At 55.0% G+C, this 23,707-nt stretch overlaps 1 protein-coding gene and 1 long non-coding RNA gene across 5 annotated transcripts in view; one reads left to right on the forward strand and one right to left on the reverse strand.

The window, feature by feature from the left end:
* The window catches only part of SORCS2 (sortilin related VPS10 domain containing receptor 2), a 569,237-nt gene that overhangs the window by 76,382 nt on the left and 469,148 nt on the right, over positions 1-23,707 (reverse strand). For all 4 annotated transcript variants that reach the window (XM_028848328.2, XM_028848326.2, XM_078003137.1 and 1 more), the window contains 2 exons: positions 11,551-11,624; positions 3,988-4,052 (listed from right to left, as the gene is read on the reverse strand). In XM_028848328.2, coding sequence (XP_028704161.1) covers positions 3,988-4,052; positions 11,551-11,624 — 139 coding nt within the window. The remainder of the gene's footprint in view (positions 1-3,987; positions 4,053-11,550; positions 11,625-23,707) is intronic.
* Positions 11,610-14,074, forward strand: LOC144341116 (uncharacterized). The gene is made up of 2 exons (XR_013417743.1): positions 11,610-11,890; positions 13,750-14,074. It is a non-coding gene; the product is annotated as an uncharacterized LOC144341116 (long non-coding RNA).

Here is a 23,707-nt window from a genome sequence, read left to right on the forward strand (position 1 = left end):
AAAGGCCACGGCGATGGCATCTGCGGCTGAGGGTGTCATCCTGGACTGTGGGCCACCTGCACTCTGACATGAGCTCCTTCAACCCTCAGGAAGGTGTTCGTGCTACTCTGGAGCCTGCCGTCCCCTGCAGGAGGGGTCAGCACAGCTGACGGTGGGCACCTCACCATGCCCAGACATGCACGGCCCCCACACCCTCCTGGTCTCTCACACCTGAGCAGGGGTGAGGGCGGGTGGGGCTCAAGGGTTCTTTTTCTCAAAATTTTAAGCAAATGCTTCTACCCTTTTCCACATGTTTATGGTTGAGCAATACTGAATGCATGCTTTGCCAGGGAGCTGCTGATTTTAAGTCCTTCTGTTTCCCCAGGGCAAATTTATGTGGAGGGGCTGGAGCCTGGAGGCCTCAGGAAGCTCTGGGTTCCAGCTTGTGAGCCAGGAGCAAGATTTATCCAAAGGGACCAAGGGAAGGGCACCTCTTCCTCCTCCTCCTCTCTGTCTTCCTCCCCCTCCTCCTCTACCTCTTCCTCCTCCTCCTGACTCTGGCCCTGGGTGATCAGCAGCATGCAGAATGGTTAAGGGAAGGGGTTTAGGAACCAGAAAGGCCTACCCCTAAGCTCAGCCTCAGGTTTCTGCACTGAACAATGGGGTAGGCCTACCTGTTTGGGCTGTTCCAAGGAGGCGGAAGGCAGTGTACACAGAGGGTACGTGGGCAGCAGTGCCAGGCCACTGCCAAGCCCTCCTGAGCCACGCCCATGTTCCCTTGAAACTGCCTGGTGTGCCCTGCGCTCAACACTGAACTTCCTACAGCTGGAGATGCAGTGAAATGACTAGCTCAGGGACATGCTCAGTTAACAATCTACTCACTCACTCACTCATTCACCTGCTCACTCACTCATTCACTCGCTCACTCATTTACCCACTCACTCATTCACCGACTCACTCACTCATTCACTCACTCATTCACCCACTCACTCACTCATTCACCTGCTCACTCATTCACTTGCTCACTCATTTACCCACTCACTCATTCACCGACTCACTCACTCATTCACTCACTCATTCACCCACTCACTCACTCATTCACCTGCTCACTCATTCACTTGCTCACTCATTTACCCACTCACTCATTCACCTACTCACTCATTCACTCACTCATTCACCCACTCGCTCATTCACCTGCTCACTCACTCATTCACTTGCTCACTCATTTACCCACTCACTCATTCACCTACTCACTCACTCATTCACTCACTCATTCACCCACTCACTCATTCACCTGCTCACTCACTCACTCACTCATTCATCCGCTCACTCACTCATTCACCTGCTCACTCACTCATTCACCTGCTCACTCACTCACTCATTCACTCACTCATTCACCCGCTCACTCACTCATTCACCTGCTCACTCATTCATTCACGTGCTCACTCTCACTCATTCACTCGCTTACTCACTCGCTTGCTCACTCACTCATTCACTCACTCATTCAATTACTCCTTCACTCACTCATTCACTCATTCACCCGCTCACTCACTCACTCATTCACTCGCTCACTCATTCACCCACTCACTCATTCACCTACTCACTCACTCATTCACTCACTCATTCACCCGCTCACTCACTCACTCACTTGCTTGCTCACTCACTCATTCACTCACTCATTCACTAACTCGATCACTCACTCATTCACTCACTCAATTACTCCTTCACTCATTTACTAACTCATTCACTCACTCATTCACTCACTCATTCACTCACTCATTCACTTGCTCACTCACTCATTCACCTGCTCACTCACTCATTCACCCACTCACTCACTCACTCATTCACTCATTCACCCACTCACTCACTCATTCACCCGCTCACTCACTCATTCACCCACTCAGTCACTCATTCACCCGCTCACTCACTCATTCACTCGCTCACTCATTCACCCACTCGCTCACTCATCCACCTACTCACTCACTCAATCATTCACTCACTCATTCACCTGCTCACTCATTCACCTGCTCACTCATTCACCTACTCACTCATTCACTCACTCATTCACCCACTCACTCACTCATTCACTCACTCAATCACTCCTTCACTCATTTACTAACTCATTCACTCACTCACTCATTCACTCACTCATTCACCTGCTCACTCATTCACTCGCTCACTCATTCACCCACTCACTCATTCATCTACTCACTCACTCACTCATTCACCTGCTCATTCACCTACTCACTCACTCATTCACTCACTCATTCATCTGCTCACTCATTCATCTGCTCACTCACTCATTCATCTGCTCACTCATTCATTCACCTGCTCACGCACTCATTCACTCACTTACTCACTCGCTTGCTCATTCACTCACTCATTCAATCACTCTTTCACTCATTTACTAACTCATTCACTCACACCCTCACTCATTCACCCACTCTTTCAATTACTCACTCACTTATTCAACCACTCATTCAATCACTCATTCACTCACTCACTCATTCACTCAATCATTCCTCACTCACTCACCTATTCACTCACTCACTCCTCCCTTCACTCACTCACTCACCTATTCTTTCATTCATTCCCTCACTTACTCATTCATCCATCCCACCATGGTCAGGCTCTCAGTGTTCCAGGCCTAGAGCCAACACAACAAACTAGGGCCACCTCTCAGGCTGACGGGTTGTGTGCTGGGTATAGTAGCCCTGATGATAGTGCTTGCCAATTTCTGTGGTATAAACACTCCCACATGGGCATGCAGGAGCCACCTAGATGAATTGGTGAACATGGAGTTGAAAAGAGCTGTGAACAGTGGGTGCTTATGATCCAGGGCCAGCGGAAGCTCTGGAAAGGGCAGACAGCTAACCCTGACAATGTGGTGTGATGCGGGCAGTGAGTCTTTCTCTCTGTAGCACATGTTATTTTGCAACATTTTGCCCAGTGAGCTACTCAGGGGCAACCCTGGCATCTGGCTTTTCATTCAGCAGCCTTACTGGGGACACAGGTGATCAGTAGCCCCAAATGGTACTCAAGGAGCTCCAGGCCCTGGAGAGTGTGCAGAGCTGGGATGATGGAGCCCAGCAGAGGTGGCTGGCAGAGTGTGTGAGGTCAAAGGTAAGAAATTCCAAAAGGAAGAAGCATTCCCAGTAGGGATGGAGAGAGGTGCACCAGCCAGGACCTTGTGACCCCAGGCAAACCTGGACTGCCTCTGAGCTGTGTTGTCCTGGTTATCAACACAGAACAGTAATAGTACTGGCCCCGCCTGCCTGAGTGTGGCAGGGTGGGGGTGGGGAGGGGTGAAGGCCATGCCTAGCAACTGACCCTGCCCCTGAAAGCTTAGCCATGGGGACCACGCCCAGCAGCTGACCCTGCCCCCGAAAGCTTGGTCGTGATGACCCCGTGTTGAGAACTCTGCATTCACTTATTTTATATCACTATCCATTTCACAGGCCAGGAGACTGGGGTGACTGGCCTCGGGCCCTGAGGTTGGTCAGCAGCAGGACTGAGAGCTGACGCCTGCATTTCTGTTCTAATGGTGACACACCCTGGCTCAGGTGATCCTGCACAGAGGATGTCTCTTGGGGGACTCAGCTGCTCTGCCCTCCTCAGAGCACCCTCCTGTCACACTGCATGCACGGCCCTGGGCAGGAAGTTGGCTGGGTCCAGGTGGGCAGGCCCGTACCCCCACCCCTGCCCCCGACCTCCACACTTTGCGCATGCCGGGGGTCGCGGGCTGAGTGAGTGGGAAACACTCAATGCTCAGGAGCCAGAATAAATCGCCCTCTTAATAGACTTTTCCACTGGAGTGGAGCTCCTTGACTTCCATTCATCCCCAGCTGGAAAACAAGCACATTTAAAATCATGCCACATCGAGACGCAGTGAGGCCGGCTGTGTAGGGCCAGCCACTGGGGACGAGCGATTGAACACAGGCGCTGCCGAGCTGTGTCGGGCGCGAGGTGACTCAGGGATACCTGGTGCCCGTGCACTGCCCGGCTTACCTCCACCGAGGTCCTGGGCTTCCATGTGGACAAAGTCAGGGTCAGCGTCCACCCCAGACACAGCCCTGGAAAAGAAGAGCCGAGACTGGGGTTGGGAATGGAGTCACTGTGCCCATCCCCCAGCGGCTCCCCACACCCCATGCAGCCATGTGGCCTCCCTGGCTCTGAAGCCACACTTGCTGTTTGGGTCCGGAGAGCACCACCTCCCCGGGACCCCACCTGCTCCTGGGATGCTTGGAGTCTCTGTCTTCCTTGCATGAGCTGAGGGGGCTGGGTTTCTTCCTGTCATGGAAGTGTTTGTAAAAGACTTTCTCCTTCATAAAAGATTTTCACATTGCTTTTTCATTTTTGTTTGTTTTGTTTTATTTTGATCATCTAAAATGACTGCAGGAGGTAGGTAGGCCTGGGACTCCCATCCTATCCGAATTTTATAAATATAGAAATTGTGGCTCAGAGAAGCCTGGCTTGAATCCCAGTGGTAAGGGCTGACCTGGGATTCAAGCCAGGCTCACCTGAGCTGTTGCTCCGTCTCCTGCTTCCCATGACCTGGTCAAGTGTGCCCTTGGGAAGACTCCTCTGTCAGCCATCGGCTCTCCCCTAGTGCTGCCTCCAGGGACTGGCCTGAATCCTTTCATGAGGGGGCAAAGGCTCCAGCGAGAGGAATGCACTCCCTACCCTGTCACTTGACAGTTTGCACCAGGCTGTCCCCACACACGGGCCTGGACCATGCGTTGTGAGGCAGGTGCCTTCACCTGCACTCATAGGTGACCCCACCAGGACCAGGACGGGCCTCTGACTTGCCTGAGGCAACATGGCTCAGACCAGGGCAGTCCCAGGCTCCTGCCCAGGTCTGCTTGATCCCAAAATGCATGCTCTCCTCAGACCCCACACACTGCCCTGCTCACAACTAAGGCCTTCTCCTAATGCCACGAGTCCAGATGTCCCATCGGTTATGGGACTCTGCCTCCTTTGGGGGTGGTCCCAGCTTCAGAGAAGCCGTGATGGAAATGCGAGAGTTTTCCCAAGTGGCTGAGTTCCATAGACATCTCTAAGAGCCCAGTAGGACAAACCTACTGTGTACAAGGCCCACTGCAGGCCCTGGGGACAGAGATAAAGGAGACACTGTGGTTGCCCTGTGAGCTCCTGGGTCAGGACACTCAGGCTGGGGCTGTGGTTCTCCTACTCCACCCTCAATCCACCCACAACCCATCCCTGCCTGACTCCTCTCCCCATTTCACTGCCCTGCTGGGTGAAGACTTTAACTGGGTGGGAGGGGAGGGAGGAAGCTTCTGTCTTTAGAGGCAAAAGCCAGGTCCTGAGTCTGTGCTGCACACAGCATGTCACTCGAACTCATTTAATAGCTCCATTTAGTGGCAGGTGCTCAGGTACAGGGAATGTCCTAGGTGCCGTAGTTGCCTCATCTCACTTACCTTGAATGATCGCAAATGGTTTGGTTATACCCATTTTACAGATGAGGAAACCAAGGCCCAGACAGGTGAAAACAGATCAAAGCTCATACAGCTAGCAGAGCCAGATCCACTACCCAGGTGCTGCCACTCCCAAAGCAACATCTTTTCATCACACAGGTTGCTTCCTGGCTTTACGCAGCACGGTGCATGAAATAATGCAGTGAAGGGATAGTGGTGGGGAGGAGGAGCACAGTTGCCCCACCCTCAGTCCAGAGTGTCAGCTGGAGTCTACACCTGCCCTGGCCCCTTTGTCCAAGGCCCTCCCCTGTGCTGTCACAGACTGTCCACCTGTATGGGACTGGTTGGAGGTGGAGAGCCTCACTTGCCCTCTTGGACACTCTCCCCTGGCTGTTCCGGTAATTACTCTGGCAGCAATTCTGCCTTGAATTTATACAGTACTTGTCCTCTCAGTCCTGAAGAGCCAGGGCAAAGGCTGCTGCTCCGGGTTGGCAAGTCTGAAAGCCTTGCCTTTGAGGGACATCCAGCCATCCATTCACCACCCGGCTCACAGGGCTTCTGTGAGGGGCCAAGCCTATGAAGCACCTGGCATGAGGCCTGAGAAGGGACAGAAGACATGTCCCACGGTCACAGCTCCACAGGCTGGTCCTCCAGGGAAGGCAGGGATGGGGTCCAATTTTGGTGTCACATCCAGCATATGCCTGGCTTCCAGGGGAGTGCAGATTTTTTTTTTTTTTTTAAATGAAAGGAACCTTAGTGAGGATCTGGTCCAGGGTTTCTCAAACCAAGCATCACATCCCATCTCCCAGATTTCACCATCTCCACGTGCCCACTGAACTGTCATCTACCTGCCACTTTCTTCACACTAAAAACTGCCACCTGCTTTAGCCTTCTGCGAAGCAAGACTCCCTGGGATCTCCTGGATTTGGCGGCTGGTCATGTTTGTTATCACACACATTCCAACTAACATGACTGTGAAAGTCGCTTACCCATTTACCACACCAGTCCCTCTCATGGGCCCTTTGCCCAAGAGCAAACTGAGCCTCAAGATGAGGAAGTCACTTCCTGGTGTCAGTGGCCACTGAGCGCTGGGGGCAGGAGCACCCCCACAACCGGCTTGCAAGTCATGGAGATGTCTCAGGCAGAGTGCCCAGTCCCCCTGTGGCCTCTCCCCATCACTGACAGTTTCCCACCCAGACTTGGCCCCATTTGCTTCCCAAACTTCCTCCCAACCTGCCTGGCACCAGGATCCCCATTTGCTTCACCCTCTCCAGGGATCAGGTCCACCCAAGTGGCCCCAGGTGGACAGGGGGCATCCATAAATGGGTTTGAATGGTACGGACCCCACAGATGTGCCATGTGGCGGGAGCCAGCTAGGACTCCCCCGTAGTCTCTTGAGATTTCAAACACAGGGGCACCAGCATCAATCATTCTGACCCTAGGTAAAGAGATCTCCCTTTCAAGGTGGAGTGCTGATTTCGGCTTTTGTGAATAGACCGTTTGTAAGCTCCTTGGAAAGGAGGTCTCAGGCCTGACATTGCTCTCTCCTGAATACAGACAGGCATTGTTCCCTTCAGCAGCAGACCCTCCACCAGCAATATGGAATTTTAGCCTCATCATCCATCATCTGTGAAGCAGGGCAATGACACCTGGGGCACAGGCTCCCTCTGCCCTCACTCATTCACTCACCCACTCACCCAATCACAGACTCACTCACTCACCCGCTCACTCATTCAGTCATTCACTCACCCAATCATAGACTCACTCACTCACTCAGTCACTCAATCACAGACTCGCTCAGTCACCCACTCACTCATTCACTCACTCACTCACTCACTCACTCAATCACGGACTCACTCATTCACTCACTCAGTCACAGACTCACTCATTCATTTAACCACTCAGTCACAGACTCACTCACTCACCCACTCACTCACTTACTCACTCACTCACTCATTCACTTACTCAGTCACAGACTCACTCATTCATTTAACTACTCAGTCACAGACTCACTCACTCACCCGCTCACTCATTCACTCACTCATTCACTCATTCACTCACTCATTCACTCACTCAGTCACTCATTCACTCACTCATTCACTCAGTCACTCATTTGCTCAATCACAGACTCACTCATTCACTCACTCAGTCACAGACTCATTCACTCACCCACTCACTCATTCACTCACTCACCCACTCACTCATTCATTCACTCACTCACCCAATCATAGACTCACTCACTCACCCGCTCACTCATTCACTCAGTCAGTCACTCACTCAGTCACTCAATCACAGACTCACTCAGTCACTCACTCACTCACTCACCCACTCACTCATTCACTCCTCAATCACAGACTCACTCATTCACTCAGTCACATTCACTTACTCAGTCACAGACTCACTCATTCATTTAACTACTCAGTCACTGAGTGAGTGGGTAACTACAGACGCACTCACTCACCCACTCACTCATTCACTCACTCAGTCACTCACCCACTCACTCACTCATTCACTCACCCACTCAGTCACTCACCGAGTCACTCACTCATTCACTCAGTCACTCACTCAGTCACAGACTCACTCACCCAGTCACTCATTCATTCACCCAGTCAGACTCACTCACTCAGCCACTCACTCATTCAGTCAATCACAGGCTCACTCAGTCACTCATTCACTAATTACTCACTCACTCAGTCACTCATTCACTCACTCACTCATTCAGTGACTCACTCATGCACCCACCCACTCATTCACTCACTCATTCAGTCACTCACTCATTCATTCACTCTTTCATTCTCTCAGTCACACACTCAGCTATTTACTCGTTTATTTACTCATTCACTCATTCATTCATTCTCTCACCTACTTACTCATTTATTCACTCACTCATTTATTACTTCACTAACTCATCACTCACTCAGTCACTCATTCATTCCCTCACTCACACTCAGTTATTTACTCATTCATTTACTCACTCAGTTGTTACTCATTCACTCATTCATTCATTACCTCACTAACTCATCACTCACTCAGTCATTTACTCATTCATTTTCTCAGTCACTCACCCTATACATTCATTCATTTACCATGTTTGTTCCTTTAGTCTCTTGCTCTGAGCACTTCCCATAGCCATTTTTCAGTGTACTGGCGAAGGCCCTGGGCTAGACACTGGTGTACAGGTGGCCTGAGGCCTGGTCCCTGCTCCAGGCCCTTCAGTCATGGGTTTTGAAGACTCTCTTAGATTCTGCACTTATAACATCTCAGATAGAGCCCCACTCCCCGCAGGAAATGGCGAGCCTGACACACAGGCCTTCTTGCTTGTCAAGGTCTCCACTGCTTAGAAGCGGCAGGCCTGTGAGATGGCCCGGGGCAGGCAGTCCTCAGAGAGTGAGTGTTTTGGGGGAGGTGGGAACTGACTTTCACCCCATTTGTACTGAGGGCAGCTCCAGTGCAAATAGTTCTGTTAAGCCCTGAAAGGTGTGATAACCACGGCTGTAGTGGGGAGACCTCCACCTCTTCCTTCTATGGACAGAGGCCCTGCCACCCCGTGCCCTGCACCCTGGAGCTAACGGAGAGGGAAGCTGAGGTTTCCCCTGGGGGAGCGTGGGGCTGAGCAAGGAGGCAGATGCAGGAACACCCGGTGAAGCCCAGGCCGCCAGACCACCCAGTAGAGTGGGTAAGGGCCACAGGCCACACCCAGGGGTGGACCGAGGCTCAGGGCTGCAGCTTGGGGGCAGCAGGACCTAGAATGTGGGCCCGAGCCTATCCGAGCCTCACTTCCCCGCTGTGACATGAGACCTAGATGCGTGCCCGAGCCTCAGTTCTTCCCTGTGACGTGAGGGGGACCCTCACGGGCTGCTGTGGGGATGCCGTGGAACGGTGCGTTCAGAGCCTCCATGCGCTGAACAGGGGACACTCAGTATTCAAAGCAGGGTGGCTGCGGGGCAGCTGCTGTTATGATTCTGTTCTGGGGCGTGGAGAGACTGAGGGTGGGTTCGGTGGGGGGGAGTAGGCGCCCGAGGCCCTACTTAGGAGGCAGCAGGTATCAGGGCACCTGGAGCTGCTCCCTCCCGCTTGTAGGCCCCTCTAATGAGCTTGCTGTATAGCCTCGCAAAACGTTAATGAGGCTGAGCTCAGACAGAACACGGGGCTTTGGCAGTTCCCGCTGTTAGTTCAGGGACAAAGAGCTCCTTGGAAATGCTGTCCAAAACAGCATTATTCACCGCTTACAAGGGGAGGGGGGCATCCCCACCGTTGTCACCACGCTCCAGGAGAGATCCCGGGGCCACAGTGGCCAGTGTCTGCTGGGATTCCCTCGAATAACAGCAGGGAAACTTGGGGGAGGAAACAATTTGATTTGCCTGAGATAATAACACGTTTGAATTATCGCCAGTTTCCCTCTGGGCGCTGTGGGTCGGTGACTTTCTCTGGCTGGAGAGCTGTCCATGAACCCGGCCTGGCCTGGGAGTGAACAGAGCTCTGCCCATTCCCCAGAGCGACCCGGCTCCGAAGTCCCCCCTCCTGGCTCTGCTCCCCACCTCTGTGAGTGCTTAGGCCCAGGCGTCCCACCGCAGGGCAGCTCTGGCTCCTGACGGTTGACAGCAATGACAAGGCCAGTGATGGATGGCGGTGCTCTGGTTTCCAAGGGAAGAAGCGGGCCCTCCTGTGGGGAGCCCGCAGACAGACAGCCGTCGCCTCTCCCCATGAGCCAACAGCGTGTATACCAGCAGTCGGCATTCCAGAGGAAAAAGCCTTCTTTCAGCCTGTGTGGTGGCCAGGATGCCAGTCTCCTGCCACAGTCTGCGTGACATTACAGACGGCCCTTGCCCACTCTGCAGTCAGCTACTGGAACTTCTTAATAATTTTGTCTTTAATTGGAGCTTTGGAAGGGAAGGCTGAGGGGCAAGAGAGCATATATAGGGCTGATAGCCTGGGTTCCGTCTCCAGCCCTGTGCCCTCGGGACGGGTACGAAGCCCTTTCCATGTGTTTTTCTGTTGGACAGACCGGGCTGTGGCCTGCGCAGGAGCCTGTGCAATGGTCTGTTCCACACGTGGGATAAGAGAAAGGCTAGCACTGTGTGTGTGTGTGTGTGTGTGTGTGTGTGTACACGCACAAGAAAGAGGGATGCCGTGGAATCAGCACATGAAGGAGCAGTGTGCGTCTGGAAAGGCAGTGTGACCAGAAGGATGGGCCGTGGCCCCAGCAGGAGAGTGGCAAGCTTGAGCTCTGCGCAGCTGCACTGGCTCCTGGCCCCGTGCTGCCGCCTGCGACCTCGGGCAAGCCCTCCTCTTCCGCAGCCCTCATGGACACATCCCACAGACATTTCTCAAGGAAAGCTGAGTGCCCCTCGTGCAGTGAGGCTGGGGTGCTGCCCAGGTGGCACACTGAGAGGCTCCCCTGAGGATGCACTCGAGAGGCCAGTACCCACCGTCTGAACTCAGAGGCCCCAGTGGCCCTTTGCCTGGGATGGGAGTCTCCTTTCTCTGGTCTGGCTCCCCGGGGTGGGGGCTCGTCTGGGGTATGACCCCAAACTCATCCTGCTCATTGGCACCCAGCAGGCGCCAGGAAGGGTGACAGGTTGAGCAATGGGAGGGGAGCCCAGGCGTGGATAAATAGGAGAGCAGGGCCGAGGCAGGCCGGGTCAGCACCCACGGGGTCTGTTAGTCAGGGGCTGAGTTGGGGCCTGGGGTTGGGTGGGGAGCATAGAGTGGTGGGCCGGGGACATGTGGACGTCAGCACCTCTCTCCCCTGGGGAGGCTGTGAGGCTCGGGGAGGGAACAGCAGTGGCACAGGGCCACATAGCTGGTTCGTGAGTAAAAATGTGGCCTGAGGGACACCAACCCCTGGACTCTACCATTTCTGATACCACCCACTGCAGAGCAGGAAGAACGACTAGGGGGGTCCCCTGGGAGGAGGAGGGTATGGGGCTGCAGAAAGAGGCAGTGGACGGTGGGGACCCAGTCCTGGGCTAGGGAGGGTCCAGAGGAGGAAAGGGAACTGCGGGCCCCTGTGGGGCTCCCAAGGATTTGGGGGAAGTGCTCTCATCAGAGCTGCGGGCCCCGTGGGTTGGGGGTGGGGCAGTGCTCTCAGCGGAGCCGCGGGCCCCACGGGTTCGGGGTGGGGCAGTGCTCTCACCAGAACACGTGGTCTTTGGTCACTCGCTCTTGCAGAAGTGTCCACTTTTTCCCCAAGTCAGATGACACGTAGAGCTTTAGGGCAGAAAAAGGAGAAACAAAAACTTGGTCAGGTCGTCAGGAATCAGCTGCTTCTGAGAGACGGAGAAGTCCCTGACACAGTGCATCCCCCAGGAGAAGTCAGCCTTGTCCAGCGGACAGGTGGGGACGCTGTGCTCGTGTTGGGGTGCAGACCAAACCCCACTGCCTCCAGGAGGAACCATTCCTGTCCCCAGTCCAGCGGGCAGGAGCCGGGAGATGAGGCTCCCCAGGATGAAATCCAGAGGGGTCTCACGGAGGAGGTGCGTCTGAGCCTCGAAGCTGGGAGGGGCTTTATAATCCTCAGGATGCGAGGAAGGGCGTTTGGGAGGAAGGAGCCACGTGTTGCCAGGGCTGGAGCAGTGAACGGACAGCAGAACAGGACACAGCAGTGGCCCCGGGCAGGGGTGTGGCATCTGCTGCAGGGGTCAGTGCAGGTGGGCTGGGGCCTGACACCAGGGCTGGCCTCACAGCGTGTGACCAGTGCCACAGCCCAGGGACCTTGCTCAGAAGGGCCCCACACCTGGGGCTTAATTCTCTGCAGCCGCCAACTTGAACTTCTTAATAATTGTGTCTAATTGGAGCTTTGGAAGTGAAGGCTGAGGGGGCAAGAGAGCGTGTGTAGCACTGATGGCCTGGGCTTCCTCTCCAGCCCTGTGCCCTCGGGATGGGTTCTCAGCCGCCTGTGCCCATGGTCCTATCTCCACACAGTGACCACCACGGACCTTGTCCCTGGTGAGTGCCAGGGCCAGGCCTGGGCCCAGGAAGGGGCAGGGGTGGGCGCCCTGAGCACTGTCTTGAGACCAGCCCTGGGGGCCTGGGAGGGTGTCCCTGTGAGCCGGGAAGCACCATGTTAAATGGCTCATAAAGAATATGGTGACAGGCCCAGAGAGAGCACAGAAGAAAGGAAAAGCACTTTACCGGATGGTCAACATTTTTCACGTTGCACTGCACCCCGCAAATGACACAGCTGGCCCTGCCCCAAACCACTGGCCAAGGCTGGATAAGATGAGGCGCTCAGGGGCTCCGTGGCCAGACAGTGTTTCAGAGAGCCCACACCAGAGGCTGTGGGTGGAGGCAGGGCGCCCTGAGGAGGCCAGGCCTGGGCCCAGCTGGGGGCGGCGGGAGGATGGAGAGGAGGACAGGGCTTGAGAGAGGCCTGTGCAGGCAGCTTGACAGGTCCTCTGAGGGTGAGCAGAGCAGAGAGGGTGAGAAGGTCCTTGGATCTGTGCCCTGGAACCTGGGAGGAGTGAATGGGGCCAGGGGTACTCAGGTCTGTGCCCTAGACCTGGGAGGAGTGGACAGGGCCAGGGATACTCAGGGAGCCTATTCCTAGACCTGGGAGGAGTGGACAGGGCCAGGGATACTCAGGGAGCCTATTCCTAGACCTGGGAGGAGTGGACAGGGCCAGGGATACTCAGGGAGCCTATTCCTAGACCTGGGAGGAGTGGACAGGGCCAGGGATACTCAGGGAGCCTATTCCTAGACCTGGGAGGAGTGGACAGGGCCAGGGATACTCAGGGAGCCTATTCCTAGACCTGGGAGGAGTGAGCAGGGACGGGGCATCCTCGGGTCAGTGTCCCAGGCCTGGGAGGAGTGAATGGAGTCAGGGGGTTCTCGGGTCAGTGCCCCAGGCCTGGGGAGAAGGGAAGGGGCCAGCTGGTCCTCGGGTTCACAGCCAGGGCTCTGGCCTGGGGATCTCAGGTGTAGACAGGACCTTGATCAAGCCATGAATATTAGAAATGCCAGGTGAAGTTGCCAGGGCCACGGGCAAGGCCCAGAGCTCCTCCCCTTTCCATGATGGCCCTTGGGAAAGGGCCTCCCCCTCCTTCATGGAAGAGACAGTCCTGGAGGGAGCCGAGATCTGCTCTGGCAGGAGGGAAGCCAGCTGTCCGGCACAGCGGCGTGTGGGCCGGCGAGGACGTCTCTATCAGGGCGCTCCTCTTGGCCACACCAAGCCCCACCATGCCAGGGGGGTGGGACTTCATAGCTCCATTCTCCATAGGAGAAACTGGCTATGGGTGCTGGAAATGCTACCCCAAATGTGGCATCTTGGAAACTGAGAAAACAGCAGAAGCAGGAAGCCTATTCTCCATTCCCTCTCCTTTCTTCCCTGAAACAGCCCCTAAACCGAGGAAGGGCATCCCCCGACCTTCTCCCACCCTCTCCCGGAAGACCCTCACGTGACAGGTGTCCTGCTCGAGGCCCAGGGAAGGAATGCCGCACCAGGACGCTGAGAAGACGCTGGACACACAGCTTTGCTAAGCCCCACTCCCTTCCCCTCTGCCCCTCATCTGATCACACCCCTTTCCCTCCCATTGCACTTCTCCAGGACCAGCCCCTGTCCATCAAACCTAAGCATAAAGCACGAACTTCCTGTCCCTTTGGGTCTTCATTTCGAACACTCCCATGTCACAGGAGACGTAAATTACATGAATTTGTTGTGCTTCTGTCTGGTCCTGTCTTTTGCAATGGAGGCCTCAGCCATGAACCTTGAGATGGGTGGGAAAGGAGCTTCCTTTTCTCCCTCCCCTGGAGCTCAGCGAGCAGAGGTGCTCTCCGAGGCGGTGGTGCTGGGTGTGTAGCTGCCCATGACCATGATGGGCGCCATAGGCAGCTGCCACACTCCGGAGGCCAAGAGGAGGCAGGGTCCTACGTGTCATCTGACACAGGAGAGCCGGGACGGGTCCAGCAGGACAGGCAGGGGCCCAGGGGTCAGGAGCTGTGACTGTGCCCGGGCCACCTGGGCACTTGGGCCCTGCAGCCTGGGGTGGCAGCTGCTGTGTGTGCAGCCACTCCTGGTGGACCTGCCTTCCTTGCGTGCTGCTCCAGCCCTGCCAGTGCCTCCTGTATTCAGTTCCCCCGGGGGAAGCTCTGGATGGGCCCCTGGTTTCTTCCCCCACTGACTCACTGTCTGGCATCAGGCCAGCATCTGAGGGTTGTGGGGGTTTCGGCAGTCAGAGGAAGCCAGAGGCCATTCCAGGAGGAGGGAACAACCGAACACAGGCCCTGCAGCCGGAGGTGCTGAGCACACAGTAGGGCTGGCTTCAGGGTGCCGGCCCCCCATGGTGCCAAGGCCAGTGTCACCAGCGGGCTGGGCTGATGCTGGGGGAGGGGACAGAGCTCTGCTTCATCCCTTAGGGCTGGGGAGTTAGAGAAGGGTTTTAAGCAGGCGGCAAGAGCTTCCCTCCCTGGTGTATGGCAGAGGCACGTGACAGCCGTCACCGAAGCACGCCTGAGAGTGATCCCACCGCCTAAGAAGAATGTGCCTTCCGAGTTCCCAGCTAAGGAATCCGGGAGTGGCCAACCCCGAGACTCAGCCTTACCCATGAGGAACAGGCCCCGGCCCATCCCTTGGAATGCAGGCCCTGCGGGGGTCGAGTTCCTCTGTTCTGGGTTGGGTGGAGGTTGCTAGGGGGAGGGTGCGGAGGGAAAAAGCTACATAAACTGCAGGCTTCTTACAAACGAGAGCAGCTCTCCTGTCCAGCCCACTGCCACCAGACTGTCCCTGCATGTAACTTCCTCCAATAAACCTGTGTCTCATTCGCTGTTTCTGGGTCCCTTCTGTGGCCTCTTGGGCACAGTGCCATCCCTGCTGGAGTCAACAGGGGCCTGGCACAGCAACTGGGAAAGGCCTCTGCTCACTCCGGAGGAGATGAACGGGATGGCAGAGGGGCCTCCTGGAGCCAGTCTGACCTCTTCTCTCTCCAGAGTGGCCAGGACAATCTCCTAACAGCAATGCCAGGAAGCCTGGGCTCCCATCCTCACCTGGAACCAGCTACCTGGGCAGGCCTAAACTGGCTGACAATCCTCATCCTCACTCAGAAGGTCGGATGATTCAGCTGGATCACGTGCTTTGGAAGAGTCTAGCCCGTGTCTGACATGCAGTCCATCCACAACATGCGTTTGCCTTTCCCCGTCCTGGACAACAGGAGACTCAGTCCCTTTTCCCTTGCCTCTCCTCCGACTCCGGCTCAGTGTTCATTTGCATTTCAATACGTTTCATCCCTAACTCCCAGGTGATGAGTGAACACAGACATTGGGGCTGGGCCAGCGATTCTATAACTGATGTCCCCAGTTCATCTTTGATTTGCGTTGTGTTTTTGCCAGCTTCCCCTCTGGGGGTAGGGGCTGTATTGGTGCAATACGGCCCACACTGCATTTATCAGGGGAGGATGGACCACGTGGGGTTTAGGAGATCCTTTGCACCCCAGTAGCATCTTGCGCTGAAATCCTTGTTATTGAAGCAAAGCTCAGAGCCCACCGTGTTTTGTTGCAGATTCAGGCGTGGGCCAGGAGAGGGCGCTGGCCGCCGCACAGGTGTGGCTGATGGACGAGGCGGGCTGGGCTGGGCTGGGCTGGGCTGGGAGGGGAGAGAGGGCTGGACAGGGAAGCGGGGACCCGGGTCTGCGGAGCTGGCATCTGCCTCTGTGTCATGGCCGCTGAGTCAGTTCCTTGCCTCAGTTTCCCCATCTATAAAATGATGCCCCAGCTGTAGCATTTCAAAGGGGAGAGTCTGTGAGTCTAGGGTTCTTGGGCTCCAGCAGGCCTGGCTCCACTAGCACCCACCGTACACAGCAGGAGACCTTGCGTGCGTTCCAACGCTGTTCCGAGCCTCAGTTTCACCACTTCTTAAAACGGGAATCGGCCTCCTGCTTTGAGGGATGTTGTGGGATCATCCAGGCACGTGGCAAAGCGGTTGCACTTGCCACGCACACAGCACGTTCTGTCGTGATCACTGCCTGATAACACCCGTAATAGCAGGATCCGCTCCACGTGCGAGCACCAGCCGGGCCCTTTGCCTCTCGAGGCGCCCCCACAACATTGCTAGGAAGTAGATGCTTCTAAAAACACCTCGTGCAGATGGAAGATGGAGGCTCGCAGCAATTGAGTGATTCGCCCAGGGTCACCCCCTGTCAGACCTGCACTTGAATTATCTGTGGTTTGAACGCACTTCTCTTTATTCCTTCTGTGATCAGGGTCTGTCTAGAATGAATCATGTGAGCACAGCAATTTCCATCACTGGCCCAGGAAGGAAGGAAGGCTCAAGTCAACCACTCCACCCAGATTCTCCATCGGCATAACGGGCACAACATTCACACTAATAGCGGCCACATCTGCTGGATCAGATGCCGGCACGACTGACTTCTTCAGTGCCGCGTGCTCCTTTTCTGTTTCCACGTGTCCTTGTCATGGATGCTATGTTATGAGGAACAAATGACATCACGGATGTCACTGCTGCTGCAGACACCGCTGCTGCCACTGCTGTTCATCAAAGAAGGATGTGCAGAATCTCAGAAGGGAAACGGGTGATCAAGCCCAACCCTGTGCAGCCCTGCCTCTCAGCACAGGCAGGTGTGCCCCTCCTCCTGGAAGCCCACCCTGGGCCTAATCACCCTCTGCTCCTGACCCAGCCTCCAAGCCCAGTGCCCAGGGCCTTTTCCTCTCTGGGTTCCTGTCCTCGCCTTCCTGCTGCCATGTCTAATAAGTCACCATGCTTCAGACGCAGTTGTGTACCCTGCACCAGCTGCACGTTGCACCCCTCTCCACCCAGGGCCATGGCCCAGCTGGGCCACACCATCTCCATGGACCCCTGCTCCCAGCCCTTGGTCCTGCAGCTGCAGAGTACACCTGGTCCTGCCACTCTCCACACAGACCTTCCAGGAGAGGCGTGGCCCCCAAAAAAGCCCACGCCCTCACGTGATTACACAGCTCTCCCGAGGCCCTCAGACCCCCCTCTGGCTGCCATCCTGCTCACTCCCTGCATGCCCCCACCCCAGGCACATTCGGCTCGGGGCTCACTCACACTTGTGGCGCTAATGTGTGCACAGCGTCCTCTGAGCATCTGCACCTGCTGTGCCCTCTGCCTGGCATGCCCTTCCTCATCCCCGGCTGGTGTTCAAGACACAGTTTAAAGTCACCCTCTGGATCAGGCATTGCTAAGGCCACTGGCTCAGAGGCCCTGCTCCTTCTATTGCAAAGCCAGGGTTAGAGCTCTGTCTGTGAAGTCAGAGTCTGTGCCTAGGGCCCAGGTGCCAGAGAGGACGGGGCTGCAGTGCCTTTGTCTACCGCACCCTCATGTCCTGGTGCCAGTGCCAGCGCCAAGTGGGACTCGGGGAGGGATCCCCGGGCGTGTACCCTCGTGCTATGCTCAGAACCCTGGTTCTCTGGCCTCCAGCTCCTCAGATCCAGGACATCCTGTGTCTCCTAGTCCACTCCCATTGCTCCCCAGGGCTGCCCTGGTGCCTGTCCCTGGTTTCTAGCCCTCTCTTCCTCCACCATGGCAGGTCCAAGCTCACATTCTGGGCTCTCCCACCATGCAGAGGCCAAGCCCCTTGGCAGCCCCCTCACTCCCCGCCTGCCCTCAGTAGACCCAGCAGTTTCTAACCCGTCCCTCATCACCTGCTCTGCGCCCCCGTCTTCATCTAGAAAGGAGGCCCCGTGAGGGCAAGGGCTGGTCTGTTTTGTTCCTAGCGGTTGCCCCAGCTCCTGAAACCTAGGAGGCCCTCTACAAATACTCCCAGGCAGAGGAAGGCCGGGTCTCAGTTCAGAGGTCACTGCTGCCTGGGGGTGGCATCAGGCCCACTTTGAGGCTCATGCCACACATCCCCCTTCCAGGATCCTCTCCTGCCAGGAAGTGACTTAGGCCCCATTTCTGCCCTGATGACCCCTGATTCCTTGACACCCTTTCCACGTCACTTCCTGCCTGCACCACCCCCAGCTTAGCAGGGCCCAGCAGGAGCTGGCTCCTGTCTCAACCAGCCCTGCTCCCCCAGCCTCCATGTCTTCCTCCTCCTCCTCTTTGGTCTCAATAAATGGCCTCCCTCCTTTCCACCATCCACCAGGTCCTCCAACCATAATCCCAGAGGTGCCCACCACCCCACCTGCCCCACTGTAAGCAGAGCCCTCAGGGGCCGCACCCCATCCCATCTCAGGCCACCCCACTTCCCCACACCACCTCGGCTGCTCCTGCCTTCCCCAATCTCCCATCTCGGAAACTTCGGCGATGAGACACTATGCAAGCTACCGCAGTGAAGCTCAAATGCTCAAGCTGCCAATTAGCCGGTCCTGTAGCAGCAAGGCTTTGCCACGGTTCACGCTTCAGAGCCGAGATGAACACACCCGGAGCGTTCATGCAGGGCTGCCCATGGCAGGATCCCCGCGGATGAGCAGATCAGAAGAACCAGCCGAGGGCTGAGCCCACTGTAAGACTGGCCAGGATGTTGCCCAAGGAACCACGGCCAGGAGACTGCAGGTGTGAAACGTAGCAAACCCTGGGCGGCTGGCAAACCCCCCTCCTCGTCCTCATCAGAACTGGATCTTCCTCACACACAGCCTTTATTCTCTTTACCAACAGTGGATGAATTCCTGAGCTCACCTTGAAAACTACAGACCCCACCATTGTCGCAAGTGCAGTTGCAGCAAATGTCCCCTCCCTCCCTCTTCCCCGCAGCTGGAGAAAAGCAGACAGGGCCCTGCATCACGGAACTGTCCTGGCAAAGGTGCCTCCACGGCGTCTTCAGGGATGAAGGCTGCGCCCGTGACCCTGACCGTGAGCGATGAGAAAGGCGGCTGTCTGTGTGGTTGTCCAGCAATACTTTGCATTCCGGGTACTACAAGTGAAATCATCTGTCTCTTCAACAAGCCTGGGAGTTCACTTTGTTAGGCCACCCTCCTTTGCCGCCACTCGCTTGGAGAAAGCACCCATGATTGCTAAATTGTCTTAAAGAAAGAGGTTGAGAGTCTGTCTTGCTCAGCCCATCTAAACCCCAGCTAACCCGACTCCCACGGTTGCCCAAGCCCAGCCATTTGGATTGGGGGCCCCTTCCCCAGCTTCCTCCCACGCTGGGCTTTGGCTCTATTGAACTACGCACTGTGATCTAAATCTGCTTTTTCGCTCTCTCGCCTCCAGGCCTTTGTGTAAACCATGCCCTCTGCCTGGAACATGCCTACTTCCCTCTCATCCCCTGACTACCTCCTGTTTTTCAGGGCAGCCTCATTCCCAGCTCCACATCTCTGCAGGTAAGAGTCTGGGTCACCCGGGCTGACAGCCGAGGCCCTGAGTGATTGCCCTGGGCCCTGTTCCCACCCCTCTGGTGTAGCATAAGTCACACTCCCCCAACAGGATGCACCCTGATCCCGAAACACACATGTGCCTCCTGCCCTGGGTTTTTGTCCAGGATGTTCTCTTCACACGGGATACTGTATTAGCCGACACGGGCGACGCGGGCTTCCATAACAACATACCCCAGAGGGTGCGGCTTAAACCACAGAAACAGATTCGCACACCGTTCTGAGGCCAGAAGTCCAAGACCAAGGTATCGGCAGGGTTGGTTTCTCCCTCCTTGGCTTGCAAACGCCACGTTCTCCCCCGTCTTTATGTGGTCTTCCCTCTGCCTGTCTTTTTTTCTGTGTCATTTTTGATTTTTTGAAAGAGTCTTGCTCCGTCACCCAGGCTGGAATGCAGTGGTGCAACTGTATTTCTCTGCAGCCCTGAAACTCCTGGGCTCAATCGATCCTCCTGCCTGGGAGTGTGTGTGTGCGACACCACTCCCGGCTGTCTGTGTCCTGATCTCTTCTTATAAGGACACCAGTCAAACGGATTGGAGCCCACCCTAATAGTCTAATGTTTACTTAAGGGCCCTATCTCCGAATATGGCCACATTCTTTCGTACCAGGGGTTAGAACTTCAACACAGGAATTTTGGGGGACACAATCCAGCCATATGGAGGCACACCTTTCACCCCCACCTCTGAAGTCCTCCCAGCCCAGTTCCAGCTCCAGTTCAGCTGCCTGCATCTTGGGGGCGCTGTCCCCAGCCTGCCAGCCCCGTGTGCACTGTGGGGAGCTCATGCCTGCATAGCTGTTTGCTGACTTCCTTGCGTCCTGGGTGTTTATCTCCTGCTCCTCTGCTAAGCCACTCACAGCTCGTGGGCACACACCTGCCTCGCTCACCTGAGGCCCCAGTGGTAGCCCAGAATCCATGGCAAGGCCCATTTGCTGACTGAATGATCACGTTTGACTCTAGGGCAGGGGCTGGTAAATGCGCTCTGTAAAGGGCCAGGTGGTAAATATTTTCAGCCACGGGGGCCGTGTAGTCTCTGTAGCAACCACTCACCGTGGCCTTGGGAGCAGGAAGGCAGCCAGAGACAGTGGTACACAGAGATGGTGTGCCATACACCCTGGAGCAGGTGTCAGCAAACCACGGGCTGTCGCCTGGGTTTGTAAGTGGAGCTTCACTGGCACACAGCTGTGGTAAGAAGCCATCACCTTTCCTATTCAGAAAGGACTTTTTAAAGAAAGTGTTCATCCCCTAGAACATAAGCTTCATGAGGGCAAGGAGTCTTTACTAAGCTTGTGGAGCAGTGCCTGCATGCAGTATGTGTTCAATAAATACCTGCAGCTGCAGCCATTGGTTGTACTTCTTTTTCTGTCTGGGCCTCAGTGAGAGAGGCTGGAAGCAGCTGTGGCCTTTCATGGAGTCAGGCACTGAGTTGTGCTTGTTGAATGTGACCTCACTTCACACTCACACACACACACACACGAACACATACACACACGTACACACACACATGCATGTACACATTCACAAACACACCCATAAGATGGCAATTTTCCCTTTTGACAAATGAACTTTTGACAAATGAACTTTGACAAATGAAGCTCAGAGAGGTTAGGTAAGTTACTCAAGGTAACACAGCACTCCCTTATGTCAGCAATTCCCATCTCACAGACTTGAGCTCACAGGACTGTACCAGGGGCTGAGGAGTCACCCCTGCCCTCAAGAAGGATGGCCGGTCACCTCCAGCCCTTTCTCTGTGTCATCTGAGTGACTCAGGCCAGGCACCCTTCTATCTCATGGCTCAATTTACCCATCTGCACTGTTCATACCCACAGTCAATATGTGCATAAAAAGTGAGTCATCACCATGGGTTCCTGTGAGCAAGGCAATAAAGCCTCCACATTAACGGATGGCATTATCATTGTCATCATTGCCTCATGCGCTTGCGTTTATGACACCTGCCCTGGAGCTTTATGAAGCCTTTCCAACTCACTCTCCTGGGAGGCGCTTTTACTAACTGCCATCAATTGCTGCAGAAATAGAACATTTCTGCTTAATAAAAGACAAACACCAGCAAATAAACAAGAAAAAACACATCCGGGACAGCCCAGTCACTGCAGCTGAAACCTGCATGGGTACATCCTGTGGAAGGGTGAATTTCATCCCTCGACACCTCAGAAAGCAGTGGAGGTGGTAAGCGAGGACACGCCTCCTACTCTCATATAAAGATAAAAAGATAAAAAGTCAGAGCGAAGCAGGACAGGAGGGAGGGAAAGGAGCAGCTTGAGGGCCCAGGAAGGGCACACAGAAGAGCATGCCAGTGTCTCCCATGGTTTCTGGAGGTGCTTCGAGTCTGCCCTGGACTGTTAGTAGGAGTTGGACGTGATTGGTGGCACTCAACATGCTTTCATCCCTCACTCCAGGGTGCCTTGTTGCACTGCAGAGGCCTGAAAGCTACAGCCCAGCATTGCATGGACTCCCTTGCAGCTAGATTTCTGGGTCAGGTGGGTGCACTCATGCCAGGTTTGGAAGGTGAATGTGAGGCAGAGGCTTTTTCCTGCCCCACTGGGTCCTGTCTGCTGCCAGCAAGGTCACAGGACATGCTGCTATGTCCACCCTCCAGCTCTGGAGGGTGGAGAGGTGGTGGTGGTGAAGGCAGTAGCTGGACTCCACATTCTGGTGTCCAGTCGCTGGCTTTGTGGAAGTTACCAGGTGCAGGCTGTGGCAATGCCAACATCAGCTGCACCAATCACATGTTTTTGAGCTTGATAAGTCTGGGAGGTTCTGGTCCCCACGTTCCTGATAGGCAGAGGTAGAAGCTTCCTGGTGGGTCTACACTGCAGGCTTTCAGGAGGCATCCTGGGGAGGGGGGTCCAGTCTAAAAACCCCTCCCTATCTCCCAACAATTTAGAAAGCACTGATCCCTCCTGTTAAATCCCTTTTCTGCTTACATATCCAGAGGGGAGTATTGTTCCTGCCCTGAGCCCCAGCAGATGAAAATTCTTAGAGCAAAATGAACACATGCTGAGTGAGGGCTTCTCATTGCTGAGAGAATTGTTCTGTTACTCAAGAGATGCCCAATCTCCTCCCTGTTCTGAAGTCTGAGGTCAGAGTGAGCCATCAACGTGGTGTCGAAGCTTGTAGCTCTGCTGGGCAGCTCATGAACCTGCTGATATTCACAGCAGCCAATGCGAAGGCTGCACCTCTGTTCACTCCATATTAGGGCTCTCCTCACACCCACTGCCAGCACTTTCTACTATTTCTTTAATATGGATCAATGCAAACACTGCTTTACTTAAGGCTGGGGGACTGTGAGGGTTTTTCTTTTTCGTGTCATAGGTGATCATCTTTCTTGCTCTGAAGATGTATTAAAAAATAAAGATACATTCTGATCCATTCTTTAAGACCCTGTTTGAACACTCCTCCTCCAGGAAGTCTTCCCTGATTGCATACCCAAAGGTGTCTTCTCTGCCTTACTAAGTTTCTGAAAGGCAATCCTGGGCTCAGATCGATTTCTCACAGTGCTAGGAAGCAGAAGCGCTTGACAGGGAATAAAATTCAAGAAAATATAAAAGTGAGTTTATGCTTTTAGAAGTAAGTGCCCAGGGTTCTGCTTCAGCAAGCAGGGCTGAGGACCAAGCACAGAGGAAACAGGCTGGTCAGTTTCATGTCAGCAGCCCCCAGGAAGCTGGCATGGGAAGGGACTGCTGGGCTCTCATGTCCTACCAATCCCAAAGACCTACTGCAGTTGGCTGCGCCTTGGAAGAAATGCATACCATGCTGTCACCCAGGAAGGCTGTCTAGGCTCCAAGTAAAGCAGCCTCAGAGTGACCCAAATTATAATGAGGATAAGGGAAGCATCATAAAGTCATGGAACAGGGCACTCTGAGGGTAGGTGGATAGGTGTTTTCTGGAGGCAGGGCTGGCATCTGGGAAGGAAGAGGTAGGGAAGGAAAGGGAGGCAAGTCTTTGGCTTTGCACAAATCTGCAACCCTTAGAATGGAGCAATTGTGTCCAC

Source organism: Macaca mulatta, chromosome 5, assembly GCF_049350105.2.
Source record: "Macaca mulatta isolate MMU2019108-1 chromosome 5, T2T-MMU8v2.0, whole genome shotgun sequence".
Taxonomy (NCBI): domain Eukaryota; kingdom Metazoa; phylum Chordata; class Mammalia; order Primates; family Cercopithecidae; genus Macaca; species Macaca mulatta.